Source organism: Rhamphochromis sp. 'chilingali' (genome assembly GCF_963969265.1).
Source record: "Rhamphochromis sp. 'chilingali' genome assembly, chromosome: 8".
Taxonomy (NCBI): domain Eukaryota; kingdom Metazoa; phylum Chordata; class Actinopteri; order Cichliformes; family Cichlidae; genus Rhamphochromis; species Rhamphochromis sp. 'chilingali'.
This window is the reverse complement of record NC_137935.1, coordinates 16,997,219-17,011,677: the sequence shown is the minus strand read 5'-3', so window position 1 is coordinate 17,011,677 and position 14,459 is coordinate 16,997,219. Positions and strand designations below refer to the sequence as shown.

Here is a 14,459-nt window from a genome sequence, read left to right as displayed (position 1 = left end):
AGAATCAGAGATGGAGACACATTAAGGTAATAGTAAGAAGAAATCTGTAGTACCAGCAATGTTTAGATTTCATAAATATGTTTCAAAGCAACCTGACTAGACTAATGAAAGCTATCATTACATGAATGTCATAGAACACAAAATAACTATGATATCATATCTCTTATCATTTCCATTGTATTGGTAACAAACCATGATTAAAACAGCATTAATCAACAAGATAGAAAATCATAACTTTTCACATTAGCACTGACCCACAATCACTTGACAAATCAAATGGCTACTAAAGTGACCCAGACTGCTCTCTGTGCATGCACTAAAACAAAGACAATTCAAAGTCCACACAGGTGAAAAGTCACGAGTTAGAGATAAATTACCTTGCTGTGTTAGAAGGGGAACAACGTTCTGTGTTCTCCATAGCTTAGAGTCATTGGAGTGGGGGCAGTGTTGTGTAGTGAAGAAAAAAACAGAGGCGAAAACCAAGAGAGTGGGAGACAGAGAGAGCAAAGCTGAGAAGGGTAGATTTAACAATCACACTCCAGTTTAATCTTAAATCATGTGGCACTGAGAGCATAAAGGGTTAGTTAATTGAGCTGTTTAGAGCACACACATACAAACACCCATTTCCACTGAATTATTAGACGTTTTCCCGCTAAATGTTATTGCATTGTGCCATCAGTGTAACCAAAATCAGTTTCATGTAACGATTTACTTCAATATTTCACATATTTTCTTATTTTTCATATTTTCAAGTGTTCTCTAACTCAGAATCCATTCTGTACAATTCAGGCCGATTATTTCTGATGAAGGAAATAGTCAATCTCTGTGGGGGTTAAGCCGCGCGCGCACACACACACACACACACACACACACACACACACACACACACACACACACGCACCCACGCAGCAGCCCTTAAGTTCCACACTTTGCTACGGAGACAAAAGGCAACTCAACACTTAAAGAAAACCCGAATATGTATCAGAAAATTAGGGAACTGTTCACTCCATGAGGCTAATGTGCAGCATTCAAATTTTGCAACATAATAAAAAGACTAATCCTGAACAGCTCTAAATGCATGAAGCTAAAGCCTGAAATATTTAAGGTTTATTTATAATTAAAAGCTTTAACAAAATGTGACTCTGTTAAGTTGCCAACTTGAAAGTTGTAGATGTCAGATTTATTTTCCAGCTAATGATCGCAGCAGGAGAATTATTTATAAAAAAAAAAAAGAAAAAAAAAAGAAAAAACTGTCCAAAGCCAGAAATCACACGTGGAGATAATCACCAAACTCCAATCAACTTATCTTTGAGCCAAAAATGATCTGTTCCCCCAAAACTGTCTAAATTTACTGAGATAGTTTGCAAACAGACACCCAGATGGAGCTGAAAACATAACCTCCTTCCAACTGTGTTGGCATAGACAAGCCCTCAATTACACTAATACACTTAAAAACCGTTCTGCAAAATGAAAGACGTGTAGTTCCTTGAGCTTTAATAGGCAGGAGCAGCATGCTAGCATGCTGAGCTGATTAATGATTTTACTATTAATGAACACGGGGAGCTACTGAACCGCTGCAATGGCAAGATGGCCCTTTCTGCATGTAGAAACCAGTCATTATGCATCAATTGGCAGATGGATTGTCAGTTATAAACATATTGAGCATTTGCATGTTTGTTTCATTTGCATGCATTTGGCCGAGACTCAAGCAACACAGCTGTAGAAACAGAAAGGGAGAGAGAGAGATCAGTGTTTTCACCTGGCTTTCCACCAGCATGGCCATGTCCATGAACATGTCGTGAAGCTCCCTGATACTGTTTTCCAGCTTGATAATCTCATTGTGCCGCGTCTCGATCTCATTCATTGCTTGCTGGGTGATGTTGTCCATAATTATCTAAGAAGGTACAAAATTAAGGAAGTAGTGACTGACAGGTGCGCCCCCGCTGCATTCTTTATGTTTTGCTTTTTTGTTTTTTGTAAGACTTACCCCCGAGGTGAAGATGGCTGGATTGTCACTTTCCAACATGCTCTCCAGCTCCTCGTTTGTTGTGTTTCTTCCAGCTAAAAAGGCAAAGCGCACAAACTTCAAAAAAAGACCGCCAGCTTGCTTAAACTTTTAGGGATAACTGTAGGTGCATCGATATTTCATTTAAAAGGTTTCCAAAGAGAATGAAGACCATATTAATAAAACACTAATATAACGCCCTGGACGATAACAGTCATCCCCTCCTGGTCTATATGCCAATTTGAGGATTAATTAAAATAAAAGCTGTTTGCTCATCTTTTACACATACTTATTTTCCATCCTCTCTCCATCCGTCTCCACTGTACAGGAACGGCAACAATGGATGTAATATGTAAAAGATTTGGCCAGGCAGGAAAAGGGTTAAAAACAGATGTAATAATAGAAAAACTGATCTGAATGTCGCAGGGTAAATATGTGTTCATACATCTGTCAGTATTTAACTAGACATCTCAAATTATCTCCAAGCTAAGGTTCAGACAGAAAGCCATAAACCCTGCAATTCAAACATTAATGGGCCTACAGTTAAAATATTGCTTAACTACAGGAGTGAGCCATCGGACTTCTCATTGCACTTAACCCCACATCTCTGACATTTGCAGGCCAGAAGTTTTGCATTTTTCTGATCCAGCCACACTAATGTGAACATGATTAATGGTGTAAAATACCTCGAGAAACTAACAGTTCAGTTTTTTGCTCTGTGTATATCCATTTGTTGATGTGTTTTGAAGCAAAACGTTCACGGTCTCTCTTCTTTAATCCTATCAGCACGTGTCATTAACGTTTGAACGAGGATCTGTGGCTACTCTAAAACCTACAAGTTAGATTTTTTTTCGCTTTTGACAAATCACACACGGTAGCTCAGCGACTGCAGCTGAGTCAGAGATATCAGTCTGCATCTCATTTGTAGTAGCTGAGATTGAATCTGATACTCGCTGATCATCTTTTGACATTTCCCCTTCAACTGTCAGACAGGCAGAACATGAGTAAACACGGCTCGTATTCATTTGAATATGAGGCTTGTGTAGTTTTCTTAGCATGAGGAGCAGAGGAAGACGGAGAACTATCACCTACTTATTTAGCAGTTTATTAAGTTTGCTTTAATATTTTCAATCTCCCATCTCTTTCTGTGTGACAGCATTTCTTATGGCTTCTTTCTGCTGATGAGTTTGCTCCTCATCCATCTTTATTTTCCCCGACAGAGTTGCCCTACTTTACAAGCATTTCCCTACACCTACACTAATACTCTCGTTTGAGCGCTGAGTTTGCATGCAGCGCTGCTCCACTTGGGCTCCATTACTGCCCCACTGTTACTGTAAGTCATAGTCAGACACTATCAGCATCATTTCCAATCTTTCCTTTGCACATTTTAAATCCTCTTTGGGGTTGCATGTGAATACAGGACTTTCCCTTTCTTCCCTGTGATGACACACGTGATGACCCATCAAATAGTAACTCGATGTACAGAGCTGAGCAGTTAGTTTAACTTCTCTTGGCTACGGTTAAAAAAACAAAAACAAATAGCAGGCCAAAGAAATCTAAAAGCTTTCTAACAACACTGTCTATTAAAAAAAAACTAGTGGTGAGAGAAACACTGAGCTTTTTTACTAAATAGAAGTACAAGAAAAAGCCATTTAGAGAAAAAGTTCAGAAATATTGTTGTAAAAATGATTTTAAATCATCAAAACTGCCCAATAGGCAAAATGGATTAAGATTAACAAATTAAATTAAAACACTAAGAAATATATTTTGAACATTTTCAAAGCAGATATTTTGACTCGCAGCAGGGACAGCACAAGTGCCTTCATGATGGCTGCATTCCATTTTCTTCATACTGGTTCACTGCTGTGGCATGCTGGGATATTATGGGGAAATCATTAATTCTGCCTGTTCCTTCCCTACTGCGCCACATCACAATGTCTGTCTAGAAAAAGATCTAAAAAGCACGCCATCTATAACATTTCTCCTATGGCCTCAGCGTCACAGGCCTAGAGACCAGTGGGTGATCGCCTGGCAATCACAGTTTGCTACAGAAAAATGTGCACGTTACTTGTGCTTTAATGAAATTGCTCGCAAAGAGGTTGTAGTACTACACCAGAAACATTCTTGTGATTGCTTTGAACGCCAACAGGTTGTTGCGGTCCCCTGTAGTTGACCTGTAGTGTCGTATACTACAGGTCAACTACAGCAAGCTCAGGCAGCCACTTACCAACATGTCGGGAAATTCTCAATGACTGGAGGTTGTCAGCAACTGATATAAATTAACATAAAAGAGCCCTTCAAATTACACTGTGCTAATACAGCACTTTAATAAATGTATTTAGCTCATTTCTGCTCCTGGGGTATACTGAAACAGCAACCACAGGGGCTGACAAAAGAAGCCAACTGGAAGTGCCAAAAACCTGCAGTTCATCTAGTGGCCACTTGAGGCTGCTTACCCTTTTAACTACTCCAGAGATAATCTTAACATGCTCACAGCCTGGTACAAAAATGGTTTGGGTCTCTACAGTGAATTTCTGCTTTCAAACATCTCTCCAGGGGATTTATTTCTTCCCTTTTATTTTGTTCAGGGATAGAGTTATGATTGCTTTGACAGAACGTTATCAGCAATAGCTGTCGGCAAGACTTCGCCTCCACTAATTTGTGGCACTGAGCTGGACCCCATGACAGTGTGTGTGCTGCTGGTGCCTTCTGGAGTATTTTTAATGGAATTATGTGACAAATATTATGACCCTCTATGAGGTACAGCCCATCCAAGAACTATGTGCTTCAAATTGGTTTAGTTTAGAGAGAATTTCTGTCTTTTTATTAGTCTGCTACATACTGTAATAATTAGCTGCTATATGCACTCACCAACTACTTAATTAGGTACATTTATTCAGCTGGTCATTAATGGAAATATCTATAAATGTCTAAGCCCATCATTAATAGTTTTATATTTTCTGCTAGTATAACGTCACTCCAAGAAGAAATGCACTTAAGTAAATTAAAGAATTTTAAAGTATTTTATAATAAGAAAAAGCATCAAAGCATTACTTAACCTATCAATAAGCGTTAGGGCGTGCTGATGAGTTACAACACATAGTGACCTCAGTCTGTCGCAGTAAAATGTGCAGCACGGCTAAAAGTAGAAACGCTGAAGAGTGATGCTGAAAAACTTGTTAATGCATTTAATACTTCAAGGTTCTACTTTAGTAATTCCCTCTTATCAGGTTTTTCTAAAAGCTGAACCTGAACAGACTTTATTAAATCTAAAACATAACAGAAAAACTACTAATAGCGACTAGAAAGAGAGACTGTTTCTCTTTCCTGTTAAACTCAGAACTGAATTTAAAAGCCTTCTGCACAGATACAAGGTCCTGAATAATCAGGCCCCATCACAACGTATCACCCCAGCAGAGAACTCTCAGACTGCTAGATTGTGACTTGTGGTTCCCACAGTTTGCAAAAGTAATGGAAGGCGGCTATCAGGCCCCTCTCCTGTGCAACCAGATTAGGCTCAAAAAATTCCTTTTTGACTCATAGCTTATAGTTAAGGATGGATCACGTCACCCTGCAGCATCCCTTAGCAGTGCTGGTAAAGGCAGGGAATGACAGACTTGCCATGACGCAATGAGCTCTTCTCCACTCGCCCCTTTTCACTCCTGATGTGTTTACATGCCACTAATGCCGGTCATTAACGTGTCTCTTCTATAGTTTCTTTTCTCTACTCTTTCTCCTCAGCCCTGCAGTCACAGCAGATGGTCGCCCCTCCCTGATCCCTCCCCGGCCATGGCAGGGGGTCTCTTCCCATTAAAAGAGAATTTGTCTGTCTGGAGGTGGTGTTTATTGGACTTTTCTGTCTAATATTGAAAGGTTTGTTTTTTCCTTACAATATGAAACACGTTGAGATGACTGCTGTTGGTGCTATATAAATAAAATGAGTCAAATTGAACTCAAGATTATTGAAACTGGAACTCCTTGGGGAAATTGTTTTGTAGATCAAAGAAATTTATAGTAACCCTGACATGGTGTGACCAGTTCTTCTGTGTGATATTAAAAAGAGTGTAGCGAGATAGTAGTTTGACACTTTGTGCTTTGCTTTTAACGATGATTTTATTAACTTGAAATTCTTGGAAAAAGGCAAATAACTCCAGCTCCTAAAATTTCAAATAATTAGAAAAAACACAACTCAATTCATTCACAGTAGCTTAAAGTAACAGACCTGCACAGCTTGCTTTGTGAACTCTTCTCATTCTTTCTCACCACTGGACCCCTGGGAGGGGATTTTAGAGGCAACAAAATCTGGATTCATGATCTAATCAGCATGTGTGAGAATGCGTGTGATGAAGACTGGTGGTTGCTGTGGGGCCTCAGAGACAGAGCAGGTAGCGTGATGGTGACTGATGATGGTCGGGAGTCAGAGCCGATGATTGCCTTCACGAACAGAATTTTGATGAAGCCGCACGCAAGCATCCATGGCAGTGTCCATTCACACTTCTCTTTATATACACAGAGCGCATCATGTGCAATTCAAACTTCATATCCATATCAAACCAATGAATTTCATTTAGTTGTGAGTAAGTGGTTGCACAGTTTCATTACCATGCTTAAGAGACATGTTGAGCAATAACATTTTAGCAGCATGACAAATGGGAGGATGAGAACGAGGCACAAAGAAGAGCGAGAGGCCACATTCACTACATCGCTGTGATTGGTTTCCAGTCCTCTCTGATAATAATCGCTCTAACATCAGACTAAAACTACAACATTGAGGAGGGTCAGAGAGGAGTGACAATGAGTCATGCATAATCATGAAGACAAAAAAAATTGAGGCACACTACCCTACACTATTTATCTCACTTCCTACACACACACACACACACACACACACACACACACACACACACACACCTCATAGTTTTTTGTTTTAAGCCATGACAGTCTCTGAGGGAGGCTCTTAGCTGTTACCATGGAGACCTAAACCCTGAGAAGCCTAATATGAAGCCAAGAAGTCTCACTTCACCCATGGTGTTTATGGGCTATTAAATCATTGATACTATGTTGCTACCAGTACCAGCATTATTTCATTTCCATTGTTATATAACACAAATCAAGCGAGACCCTCCAGAAGCAGAGAGAAACGGCAAATTGCACAACCAGGCACAAGAACAAGAAGTGTAATTTTCTAGTACATTTTGCCGATCTGCACCCATGTAAAGGAGATCGATCTCTTTTGTTCCCGAGGCAGGTATGTGGCGTACATCTCTGTCTTTTCCGCTGGCGTTGCAAGCGCGCTCCTCCTAAGCTAAAAGAGCGTCCACTGAGAAATAAAACACAACAATCAAATGTCAAAGAGACCCTGCAATGCCTGTGACCAACATCCACTCCACCCTGCTGGCCTGGCCTCTCTGCTCACTGCTGCAAAATAATGGAAGCAAAATAGCATATCAAAATATGCATTCTCAATCAATAGTAAACTAAAATGCAAACACAGTGGATTAAACTCATATCAAAGTGCTTTAAAAGATTAGCTGAAATTCCATGGGTTAGTTCAGCATTTGTAAAATGCACTCACTTGCTGTCTTGCAAGAAATAGTAAAGATTTATATTTCTCTAATATTCAGCTTTTGAATATGAAAACATACTGTATTAGCTGAGCATGAATCCTAAAATCAAAAAACAGAGCCTGTCTCTACCTTAAAAGTATAAAACTGGATAACCTAAAGGTTTAAAATCACTAACAAATTAATTCTTACTCTTTTTCTAGTGAAAAGAGTGAAGTAAAGGCGACCGTGGACCCAGAATGACGTGGACCCAGCTGAAGAGAACGGTCCAGAACAGAGTCCGTTGGCGCGGTGTTGTTGCAGCCCTATGCTCCACCAGGAGTCTACAGGCTTGACGATGATTTAAGTGAAAATAGCATACAGTTTTATGGTTTTAATAATGTGTCTCCGATACATTAAAACAGTTTGAGTTCAGGTCTGAAAACCAAAAATTGTATTCATCAATCATTCATTTTCTTTCACTTATCCATTTCAGGGTTGCGGTTGGCCTGGAGCCTAACCCAGCGGGGTAAACCCTAGACATGTACCACAGGCCTAACAAGAAACACACAGCCATTCACATCTAAGATCAACTTAAAGTCACCAATCAATCTAACATGCATGTGTTCACACAGTCCCAAAGAGTTCCTGAAGTAAAAGTCATGGGGAGACAATGCAAACTCCACACAGAAATGTTGCATAACTCAAAAACGTCTTGCTGTGAGGCAATGGGGCTAAACACCACAACACACAGCGGTGTTGCCCAAATTTTATTGATAGAGATAAAATTCCAGAAGAATAGAAATGCATTTTTATTAGAAATGATGCATCTAGATCTATTTAGGACTTTATTTAGGACATTATAAGGTACTCAAAAAAATTCTGACAACAAATCTGTGGAGGAAACACCAAAGACGGCAGTTAAAGGAGATGATAAGTGTTTTCATGCACTGACATGAGTGCACAGCTGAGGTTCACGGCTGTTGTCGCAGATAAATCTAACACTTGAGGCAAAGATACACATAAGTAAATGTATTGTTTTATGGGTTTATTGTAGCCTTCACATAACTTGACATGACAGGCGTTTTTGCGGGACGAGCCAGAAACACTAAACACCACCAATACTACCAATTTTGCTCATTTGTAAAAGACATAGGAAAGAAGAACATAAGGACGACAAGAAGTTATGAACCTTGTTTTAAAGCAAGAAAGTTGTTCTCAATTACCCGAAATAACTTCTCGGCACCGTTACTAATAGCAGCTTTCTTGAAGCTTTGCTTCAAGAAAGACTTTTTTAGAGTCACTGTTGATCAGGGGCAAAAATGTTGTCTGGACAACAACGTGTTTACATGACAGTGTACCTTTCCTGTTTTCTTTTTCATGCATGTACCCAGCGGGGTTGAGTAGGAGTGAACAGGAAAGGGGATGAGCAGCAGAGGGAACATCAATACTCGGTCTGACAGAGCAGACTGTTTCCCTCTGTGTGACACACTCTCATTGATTCACAGACGTGCACACATACACATGTCAAAGGTGCAGGCACAACAGAAAAAGGCCACTTGCTACATGACCCTAAATGATTTAAACAGTGTTAGATTCAACTATTATGGACTTCTTCTCATTCTTAAATCCCTAAACTCCAAGTCCGTCTTTATTTCATACTGATGATTTCCCGATCTTTCTTTCCATCTCTGTGCTCTCTCTCTCTAACTAATCCCTTCCTTGACGACAGGTGAGATCAACTAAGGCCTCCTGTGACTCCACCAGCTGACAAATCAAATCCAAATGGATCTAGATGAGCTCAAGGAAAAAGTGAGTCACATGCGTGTGTTTAACTTCACTAGTGGATTTGCGTTGTTCTTTTTTGCGCACGGTTGTTGTTGTTGTAGTCTACATATATTGGGTGGAGCTCATGCATACAGACTGGTTGCATGTGTCCATCTAAACTGACAGATGGCCAGAGGAAATGACATCTATACCAAGCGCCGTGCAACATAACTGCCCTTGCTCTCCTCTGCTCTTGCTATTACATGAGTCACTGTCTCTGGATGCTCGTGTGCATGTGTGTTTTTATAAAGGTGACTCTATCATGATTGTTAGGGGCAGCTGGCACAGTGCGGTCTGCCAGGATGCTGTGTCAGAGGCCATGCGAGGTGCCTGGTCCAGGAGCCCAGCGCCTACAGCTAATACCTGTCAAATAACATTACACATACAGCGTGTCACGAGTGAGATGAGCTCAGATCTGAGCTGCAGCAACCTGGCATGTGCATGCATATGGGTGTGGGTGTTGGTGATCTATGTGTTTTGGAAAGTGGTTTCAGTGTGAGGGTGGTTGTTTTGGTACACTACACAAAACAATTCAAAATAAAATATGGGTGTGGGAAACTGAAATTTCTCTCTAAACAAAATTAAGAAAAGACTGCATTTTGTAGTCTTTTCTCCACAAGTGTTACTGATGATTCTGTGGGATGATAATGGTTGGACACACTCTCCAATTTGTATTGTTTTATGTGTGCGTGTGTGTGTTCAAGTTTAAGCTGAAGACATTCAAATGCGACTTTGAGAGTGAATAAACTGAATATATTTATAAATTAAATTTGAATGTCAGCCCAGCTGAGCGAATGTTCTATGAATAACGATGTGCTGGAAGCTGTTGGAGCAGCTGCGAGATGTTGCGATGATGAAGTTTTCCTCCTGCCGGAATTTTTTTTTTTAAAAAGCAGAAACCTTGAAAACAGAAAATGTCAAAAGAACCTGCGCCTAGAATTACAACGCTTCTCGCTACACAAGTTTCTCTGATTGAATTTGATCAAGTCAATCAATTGAGGTTTGAGGGGTCATAGTGTGTGGTAAACAGTGTGCAGAAATACTAAAGCTCTTTCAAAAATGGTGAATACACCTCAAGTCTGCACACAGTGGCAGAAAATGGGTACAGTAGCACAGCTGGATGGTAGAGGAAGGGTGGAGTGTGTGGAGGCGAGTGTCAGGAGTGATTTGTGACAGAAAGATAACAGCAACAGTAACAGTGTGTGCAAGATGGTGACACCTGCTATGATCGATGTTTTATAGATGGTGGCGCTGATAAAAACACAGGTCTGGCTGGAGGTAACAGACCTAAAGATGCTAAGATTTTCACTGGCAGTGGCCAGATAATTAGAAATGAGTGCATGAGAGGGATAACTCAGGTTAACAATTGTTGAGACATATTTAAAGACACAAGGTTGAGATGGTTTGGACATGGTCAGAGAAGAGATGGTGGATGCACGGGGCAACTGATGCTGAGCTGTTAAGCAGGAGGAGAAGAAGATGACCACAGAGAAAGTTCACAGATGTAGTGAAGGAGGTCATGCAGACTGTTGGTGTGGCAAAGGATACCAGGAATAGAATGACGTTCCGCATCCACACTATTGTTTTCATTCATTTTCACAGAGTTGTGCGTCCACAATGGCCAAAAACACTTACGTTCCAGTACTGCGCATGCGTGAAGCACAAGATGTTGAGGAAAAGCAGCGAATTTTTTAAATGGACTAACAATGAGGTGGAGTTGTTGCTGCGAGTAACACAAAAGTACAACGTTGGAAAAGCGAGTGAGAGTTAAAGAATTTGAAGAAAAGCTATCTACATGTACAAACTAATATTAGTCTTTAATAGGGCTGTCAAAATTGAGAGCAAACATAACAACTGATGTGCAATGCCCTCCGCTATCTTAGTTTAATTGGTCACATGACTACATCACATGACTAAAATGTGTCATCGTTTTCGAAAAGGCTCCTGGTTCGCTGTACACACTGCGTCGCGAAAGCGGCGTTTTCAAATGTATCCGCTTTGGAGAACGTTTTCAAAAAGCTCCGTTTTCCTTGACCAAAACGCCGTCTCAGTGTGGATGGAAGGCCAAAACGGAGAGAAAAATATGCATTTTCAAACGAAAACGTTTTAGTGTGGACATGGCCTAAGGCACATTATCTGCTGTGGTGACCCCAAAAAGGGAGCAGCTGAAGGAAGAATAAGAAGGAGGAGTGCGTCACCGCCAACTGAGACCCTCTCTGTGCCTGTGTGGGTCCTCCAAGGCTTCTCTGGCTTCTTCCCATAGTCCAAAAAAATGCATGTTAGGTTAATTGGTTATTGTATATTGATGTAGGTGTGAATGTAGGCATGAATGTTGCTTTAGGCCCCAGTGCCAGCAGGGATAAGCTCCATCTCCCCTACGCTGGATAAACAGTTCAGGAAAAAAAGGATGCAGATCTCATTTTTAGCCTAATTAACATGAATTCAACATCTGAGCAATAAGAGGGAGGACAGATATGAAGAGGACGATGCTTGGCCTGAGGATAAAACACATGCTAGGAAATGTGGGAAAAGTGATTATGACAGAGATGACTAAAGCTGACCATTTTGTTCACAGTGTAGCAACAGCACACCTACACAAGAGTTAGATGTTATACTGTACGATAAGAGGGTGTGTTCTAGGTGGGATCAGACAAACCAGATAGAAAATACAAATTAGAACAACAATTAAGATGTTTTTATCTGGGCTATGAAAATAGATGTAGATGTTCTGAATCTGTGCAGTGTTCACACAGGTACAGTCACAGTTTGAGGGGTGGCGGTGGCTTTAGTCTCCTGGGTCTACTCACTAATCTCCAGCTGTCTCTGAATGCGTCCCTTGCAGCGCTCCCTGTAGTCCGACTGAGTGGTGTTGTATTCTGACATCACCTCGACAAATTTACGGGACAGTGTGGAGTGCTGCAGAGACAAGGAGAAACAACAAACCACTTCACCTGAGTCCGACTGATGCTGGCGCCAGACAGTAAATAAGAGAAGTAAGAATAAAGTCAATGCTACGTGAACAGGAGTGTAGCAGTGTACCAACTGCATATTACACACTAATTATATGCAAATGTAGCGTGTTCAGAATGGAAATAGGACAAATAGGCCCAACAAGTATACTCAAAGCAGTGAGTATAATACTATACTATGAATACTAACAGAAACACTTGATATTTTCATGTGCTGTTTGATAGACACCATTAATCCACATTGTAATGGGAGGAGGTAACCTCTCACATGTGAGTTTTATTTGTGATTACGGTTAGAGTTGGGGGTTTGAATGCCATGATGTCATCATCTGTGAAGTTGTCTCATCTTTGCTGATTGTCTGAGAGAAATCCAGCGATGTCCTCACAGAGTGGGGAGGGTGTTAACTAAAGTACTCAAATATGGCTCACCGTCATGCAGTAAGATGCAACTGGAGCACAGCTGTGATTCTTCTGCTTCCCTGAACTGTACCTGTGTTTTACGTATCCTCAGGTCGGCCGATGACCTGTTCTGCCCCTCCTCTTGCTCAATGGTTTGTTGGATACCTGGGCAAATGCACAAAAGTACACATTTGATCAACAGACAGCTGCTCTCTTTGAATAAAGCCTCCAATGCTGTCTGCCTGTAGAGATTAATTAAATCATACACAACGTACAGATTAGATGAATTAACAAAGATACCAATGATTTAGCTGTTCAGTAGTAGTGAAAATAAGGGTACGAATCCGTTGATGATACCAGAGGAAAGACGAGGAGGTTAATAAAAATCAAAAATGAACTGTAACCACGAGAGCAGAACTGTGCTCGCAAATCCTCATGGTACTCTGCTAAATAGATTATGAGGAACGGCAGTTCATTTTGTGTGCAGATCTGGCATTTTGTCCTGAGGCTAGAGCAAGAAGAACGGTCCAGAGGTTATTAAAAATACAAGAATTCAATATCTGGAGACCACAAACATACACATCCAAATTTATTAGAAATCCAGCTATTTGTTTTTGAGATACCGTGTTACAAGGTGGACAAGGGAAAGGATGAACTGTTACAAGAGGAAAGGCTAGGAGGTCAAATCATAATCAATAACACTCTGGAGGCTGTGAATTTTTTACCGCATTCGGTCAATGCTTGTGAAGCTGGGAGTGAAAGTGCTGGACACTTTGTCAATAGGGGAATCAAATTCTAATTCAACACCTGTAATCAAGAGGATGTGATCTATGATCTATGTATTAAACTATAATTATAACCCGGGGGTGGTTATTATATCTACGTATAATAATGTAGTAATGCACTAAGATTGCCATACATGCATGACACAAAGATTAACTAATCATACGTCAAATCAGTCACTCAGATGAATAATTGATGATGTGGAAGAAGCAGTGACTATTAAGAAATTCATCAAGGTACAAATTACTGGGGTGACTGTTCCCGTTCTAGTTTTCCAGTGACATGTTAGTGTGTAATAGTCACTTTTTCTTGGCTGCTTCTTCGCTGTCACACATCAGGAAGATGCTGCCGAGCATAATAACGTAAATGAAAGGCCATCAGAGGCCACGGGAAGTACTGTTGCTGAAATATACAGAGATGTAGCTTTCATTTAAATCCAGTTTTTCATTTAAGATGGGATTAGATGGCTGATGAAGGCTGCTACACCTTCATGGACACATCTTACAGTGAGATGTGCAGCTACACCTGACTTGTTACTGTAAGGGTCTGTGCTCGTTTCTATTTATACACACAGCTTCAGTATAACAAACTATCACAGCTCATAGGGTGTTAAAAACATGATAACTCATAATAAATGTACTGACCCACACATATGGTTCTTACACACACACTGGACTTTCTGGACTTTGGTTTTGCACAACACTGGTCACTATATTCTTCATTTCCGGTTAATACTTGTACAGCTGCTGTTATTGTGTATATATTTATTTATATTTAGATTTCTTCATACATTCTTATATAGTTCTATATTGTGTATTTTGTTGTACAGTTATTTTATTTTCAACTTTAATTTATATATTTATCTTTATCTTATTCTTCCCAGTTAAATTTACCCTTCATTCTAATTTGTGTTGTACAGTTATTTCATTTTTA

At 40.2% G+C, this 14,459-nt stretch overlaps 1 protein-coding gene across 4 annotated transcripts in view; it reads right to left on the bottom strand.

Moving 5' to 3' along the window:
- LOC308401272 (syntaxin-1A-like) overlaps positions 1 to 14,459 on the bottom strand; it is an 83,108-nt gene that overhangs the window by 6,320 nt on the left and 62,329 nt on the right. For 2 of the 4 annotated variants that reach the window (XR_013972503.1, XM_080889422.1), the window contains exons 5-9: positions 12,835 to 12,908; positions 12,183 to 12,291; positions 1,988 to 2,061; positions 1,760 to 1,894; positions 378 to 420 (exon numbers count right to left, since the gene is read on the bottom strand). Coding sequence is in view for 3 of the 4 variants with exons in the window: in XM_080889422.1 (XP_080745548.1) it covers positions 378 to 420; positions 1,760 to 1,894; positions 1,988 to 2,061; positions 12,183 to 12,291; positions 12,835 to 12,908 (435 nt within the window). In the remaining variant the exon portion in view is untranslated. The remainder of the gene's footprint in view (positions 1 to 377; positions 421 to 1,759; positions 1,895 to 1,987; positions 2,062 to 12,182; positions 12,292 to 12,834; positions 12,909 to 14,459) is intronic. The other 2 variants (XM_080889421.1, XM_080889420.1) reach the window with 1 other exon arrangement.